Genomic DNA, 6,000 nt, shown 5'->3' with positions numbered 1-6,000 from the left:
AATGATGTTATATTTCCATCCCGACGTATCTATCAATCAATCAATCAATCAATCAATCAATCAATCAATCAAACTTAAAGTATTACATTAGAATACAATATACCGTTCCTTTTACATTAATGGAGCTATAGTCAACTTTTTCTTGAAAAACGGATGCTAAAATAAAAATAATGATTCGAAAATATTTTATAAAAGAATAAACTTCATATACGTGTTTCTATTAAAAAATGACCACAAAAAGCGTAAAATAATGATAAAATAATCATTTTGGCCATTGTCAGACCGACACTTTGTTTACATTCTAGTCAATAGACTAGGATGTAAACAAAGTGCCGGCCCTACAATGAAAAAGTTGACTATATCTCCTTTAAGTGGAAGTTCTCAAATGAAATGTAAAAAAAATGATTGGGAAAAAAACACACAATAAAATGATTTAACAAACATAAAAAAGGGAGAATGAATAAAATAGTGGTTTAGTTTAGTTAATTTAAAAGGAGAATCTAGAGAATCGAGTGCAAAAAGGGCTTGATCTAAGGAATAGTGTTTTTTCCCCCCCTGGGACATAACTGTATTATAGCAGCAAGTTAACTAGGGAAACTAATCAGAAGCAAGTCCATGTTAATATTTATAAGCAAGTGAAAGAATATTAGAATCTATCGATCTAACCATCTGGCAGACAGACGGTGCAGGGACTTCAGGGCAAGAGTTATGTTAGCACTTATCTGAAGTTATCTCCAGTAGAAATAGTGAGATTGAGTATGGTTAGTTTTTTAATTATATTAGTCTATTATTATTTGTATTATTATTATTATACATTTATTTGTAATTACCATCATTTCAGATACAGTCTGTTTAGACAAAGAATATATATTAATTTAGTAGCTGTCAAGATGTGTTGGTATGACTGTACAGCTTCTTGTATCACTAACCTCACCATCCAAGGCAAAGTCCTCAAATAAACTTCATGAAATAAATCATTCTGATTATGCAGCTGATGTAAAAGTTAATATTTTCCACCATCTAGTGGTGAGTCTTTGACTTACAGGAATGGAGTGACAAAATAGTACAAAACTGTTTTATGTCTTTTTCAATGGCTGTATTTTACACACATTCAAAATATATGGTGGCTATCAGACAATCCTTTAAATATAGCATTTTATCATTATATATTATCACTATATCCTTTTAGCTGGCAGAGGGGTTTTCTTTCATGATCACAGCCGTTGTTACCAATGTAGCAAGCAGGGTCTTTCCAGCCAACATGCACACATAAGTACTTAATGCACTGTTCATGTGTATGCTTTTTCTGATTGGTCATCATATATCATCATCATATTGTGCTACTCGAACCCACACTGTTTCTTCAGGAACAGTACTTTCTAGAGCATTCACAAATATAGCCCCATATAGAACCTCACCCGTCGCTGCATACTGTTGTGCTCCGAGATGAGGTCCTAGAAACATGGCCGCTGGAATCGTGCGACAGCCTCCACATCACAGTTGGAAAACACACAAAACGAAATTTTGCCTAAAAAGTAACGGCAGTTCCGAGCTCCCAGACTGTGAAAACCTCACCTCGGTGCATAAAACATGAACCGCGGCATGAAACAACCCCTTAAAATCGCTAGTTTTGTCAGCCGGTAATGTTTACAAGCCTGGAAGTTGCAGCCGGAATGGCAGCATTAGCGCCCTCTCTGGTCGAACGTAGCCCCAACCGTCGCTGCATTCGAACAGACATTCGACCAGAGAGGGCGCTAATGCTGCCATTCCGGCTGCAACTTCCAGGCTTGTAAACATTACCGGCTGACAAAACTAGCGATTTTAAGGGGTTGTTTCATGCCGCGGTTCATGTTTTATGCACCGAGGTGAGGTTTTCACAGTCTGGGAGCTCGGAACTGCCGTTACTTTTTGGACAAAATTTCGTTTAGTATGTTTTCCAACTGTGATGTGGAGGCTGTCGCACGATTCCAGCGGCCATGTTTCTAGGACCTCATCTCGGAGCACAACAGTATGCAGCGACGGGTGAGGTTCTATATGGGGCTATCACAAATAGTGATTTTTAGTATTCAAATTATTTGACCTCAAAGTATTTGAATAGTCGAATATTCAACAGGACTGGCCAAACTGGCAAATATTAAGTAAGCAAGAGGCGGACATTGTGAAAATAGACGATCTACATGCTCACAACGCCTCACGTTGCGAGGCGTTGTGAGCATGTAGATCTGCTATTTTCACAATATTTATCTGCGGAACCGAGTGCTTGTCAGGGTGGGGGTCCCCAGTTCATACATGTTTATTTTGGGGGTCACAGCCTAAAAAGGTTTGAGAACCCCTGGTAAAGAGCATTGACAAATTCATCCACCAGGGGCATTGACAACTCATTCTTATGACTTCCTATCTAGCCAAGCTTTATAAACTATATCTTTTTTAAAGAGAAAACAATAAAAAAATATATAATAATAAAATAAAAAAGCGAATATTCAACTTCAGTGAACAACGTCGAATAGTGACTTTGATATTCGAATATTCGAATATTTGGTAAATGCCCTAGTACTTTCTAGTGTTAAGTGTGAAGTGTGATTTTTTTTTGTTTCCTAGATTAGTTTTCTTTCCACCACAAATGTACAGAATGTGATTTAGATAGCATGTTGGTTAGACCAGTGGTTCTCAAACTTTCTAGTGCCAAGGACCCCCAAATCGATATGTATTTGACTGGCGGGGACCCCCATCTGAAAAGGTTTGTGCCAGGAACCACCATGGGTAGAAGATTTAAGATGTATGTAAAAAGTAAAGAAAATCAAAAATATTCAAAAAACATTTTCAATAGGCAATTTTTCTAATATTTTCCCAAAATAGTAGATATACAAGCTGTGAGCTTGTAGGTCTGCTATTTTTTAATATCCAATCATGGGTTGCATTTGTAGTCCTAAATGGCCATGTTGAGGACCAACACAGGTTTTTCAATTTGTCTGATTGGCATAGAACTAAGGTTCTATCCCAATCAGAACACATGTGTTGGTCCTCAACATAGCCAGTGTAAAGGCAACCCATGAATATAGATGGATAAAGTGGTTGAAGTGATTGTGATGAATATATCTTTTTAAAAGCGAACATTTTGAACTCATATATTTGCTTCGGGGTGGTCCCTGGTACAACATATTTTGAGATGGGGGTCCACGGCCAAATACATGTAATTGTGTGGGTCCTTTACATGAAAAGGTTTGAGTACCACTGATTTGGAAGAAGGATTTAGAAGACATTTATCCACAAGTAATCACCATGCAGAGATTCAGGTGCCACAGCAGCACAACAACCAATCATATGAAAAAGCTAATAGGACAGGAAGGGATGCCCACCTTTCATGCAAAGGCTCATGGGACATGGGAAACTTGTGGATAGAATTGGGTCAAAAATAAGACTTGCTGACATTTTCACGATTTTTCAAAGATAGTAGATCTACAAGCTCGCAGCGCGGCATTTTGTGCCGCACTATGGGCTTGGATATCTGTTTATATATATATATATATATATATATATATATATATATATATATATATATATATATATATAGTTAAAGCATAAAATAATGGCTAAAGTAATAATGCGTAATTAAGCGATATTACACGAGAGGGTGTGCATTATCACAGTATATCTTGCTCGACAGTCTTGCTGCAGGAACGAGCCGAAGGCGAGTTCCGTAGGAAGGACTGAAGTGGATTATACAACTGTTGCCCTTAAAAAAAACACGTCAACTTCATTTCATTGTAATTAAGATATTCGATAGGAATTTGATTTTTTTTAGCTACTATGCCCCTGAACTTCACATGAAAACTGCTAGCCTAGCCGCCTAGCATAGTTTGGGGAGAAGGAGAGCGCACAGCTGAATTCTTTGCTTGATGAGACAGTGCAGTAGTGCTCGTTATCTGCACTGTTGGAGAGCCTGCTTTTCATTGAGAGCCCGACTATACCGTTGTATAATAATGCATTGCGTTCCAGGTCTTAATGGGTAATTTTCGGACAGATTTAGCCTATAATGACGTCCCAAAGACAGGGATGCCAGTGGTTAACATCCACTAAAAAACAGGAAGAAAACATAACTCTGCGTTTCACTCACTCAGGACATTCAGCGCACCAGCAGCTGTGCGCTGCTGGTGGCTTTTCCTAAGGAGAACTCCACCCTGCCGTTCATATCCAGAGAGGTGTGTCGCAGGGTCAGCCTGTGGACCGTTCCCATCCTCTCCACGCGGACCCTCTGGCCAGGCTGCAGGGGGGCCCCGTTCAGGCTCCACACCGGCCCCTTCAGGATGGGCACCGACACCTCGCATTCAAAACAGGCCTCTTCAGGGGCCACCACCTCCACGTCTTCCAGCTCCCGGACCATCGTTAGCGGAGACTGGGCTGTGTTTTGGGTGAGAGGAAGAGGGATAATAAAGGGTAAGTAAATCCCTATTCGAATATCAAAGTCACTATTCGACGTTGTTAACCGAAGTCGAATATTTGCTTTTTTTTTTGTTTTTGTTTTTGTTTTCTCTTTAAAAAATATATAGTTTATAAAGCTTGGCTAGATAGGAAGTCATAAGAATGAGTTGCCAATGCCCCTGATGGATGAATTTGTTAATGCTCTTTACCAGGGGTTCTCAAACCTTTTTAGGCCGTGACCCCCAAAATAAACATATATGAACTGGGGACCCCCACCCTGACAAGCACTCTGTTCCGCAGATAAATATTGTGAAAATAGACATTCTCACAACGCCTATGTAGATCGGCTATTTTCACAATGTCCGCCTTTGCTTACTTAATATTTGCCAGTTTGGCCAGTCCTGTCAAATGTTCGACTATTCGAATATTCGTTTGTGGTGAAATGTTAGTGAATTTTTTGACATGCTGATATTTAGTAGGTTGTTTTTCCTTTGTTGGAGACGAGACAACATGAACCCTAGCAGTATTGATAATAACATGTTTCTGCATCTAGTGAAATAAGGTTTGTTCCTGGATTTAATTTGTCGCAATGCAACACATTGTGAGCTTGCAGATCTATTATGATATGCCCATGAAAGGGACACTGCCTGCAGTTCATGGATCATGGTTAAGATTAACAGCAACATGCAATATACAATGAATGCATTAGCACCAGTGTACCAGTAGATGGCGCTTAGACATTATTTGGTGACTTGGGTTTGTCTCATGTTGATTTGTGGAATCTATTCCCTCTGTTTAACTTATAGAACAGTGTCCAAACCTTTTTTTTAAAGGTGGCCGCTATGGAAAATATGAAAATACCTTCGGGCCGACTACATCTCTAGTAAATTTGAGCTACTCATCAGTATTATGAACAAAACAAAAACAAAATGTCATTCTTAATTTTTTTTCTCAAATGCATGCACTGTATTGCTATTATATTTTAAATTGTCTTTTGTTCAAACTGCAGTGCAGCCAAATGTTACAGGTGTGAAAAAATCTGTCAAAAATAAAGAGAGAGAGAGGGGGGAAAATAGGATGAAATGACCCAAGGAACAAGCAGATAGGGATCCTTACAAGTTCTCATGAGAAATAGCCTAGCTACTTGCCCAGGCTACACCAAAATGTATGAAGTTCACAAATAATACATTTTAGGAAGGAAGTCAGGGGTTGTATACGTGGAAATATAGGCTGACAAACAGCCAAAAAGGTCATGCATATCTAGCATATCCATATAGAGCCATATAGGCTTGTTGTATACAGCCAGGCCATGATTGGATGCCAGCCGGGACTTTGGACATGCCTGCTACTTAATTTTGTTGGCTACCTGTGACCATGCATTCATCTAACTGCTGTATTTTTGTAAGACAGTTGGAAGAGTTTCAAGTTAATTTCACAGGTAAGTACAGTAATAAAAAAAGGGAAGAGGGAAAAAAGTTTCAGTCACTTTAGATTTTAACCACCATTATTTCCTTAGGGCATCTTACTGGTACTTGTAGATCTGCTATTTTAGAATATATTTCTTTAAGTGAAAAATGTTAA

At 38.7% G+C, this 6,000-nt stretch overlaps 1 protein-coding gene across 1 annotated transcript in view; it reads right to left on the bottom strand.

Annotated features, from left to right (window-relative positions):
• Positions 1-4,123: 4,123 nt before the first annotated feature.
• Positions 4,124-6,000, bottom strand: part of obsl1b (obscurin like cytoskeletal adaptor 1b) — a gene marked incomplete at both ends in the record, with an annotated part of 83,255 nt that continues 81,378 nt past the window's right edge. The window contains one exon of the mRNA XM_080753464.1: positions 4,124-4,398. Within this exon, the coding sequence (XP_080609590.1) occupies positions 4,124-4,398 (275 nt within the window). The remainder of the gene's footprint in view (positions 4,399-6,000) is intronic.

This window comes from Nannobrachium achirus (assembly GCF_963921795.1).
Source record: "Nannobrachium achirus genome assembly, chromosome: 22".
NCBI lineage: Eukaryota > Metazoa > Chordata > Actinopteri > Myctophiformes > Myctophidae > Nannobrachium > Nannobrachium achirus.
The sequence above is the reverse complement of the archived record's forward strand: the minus strand, read 5'-3'. Positions and strand labels throughout refer to the sequence as shown.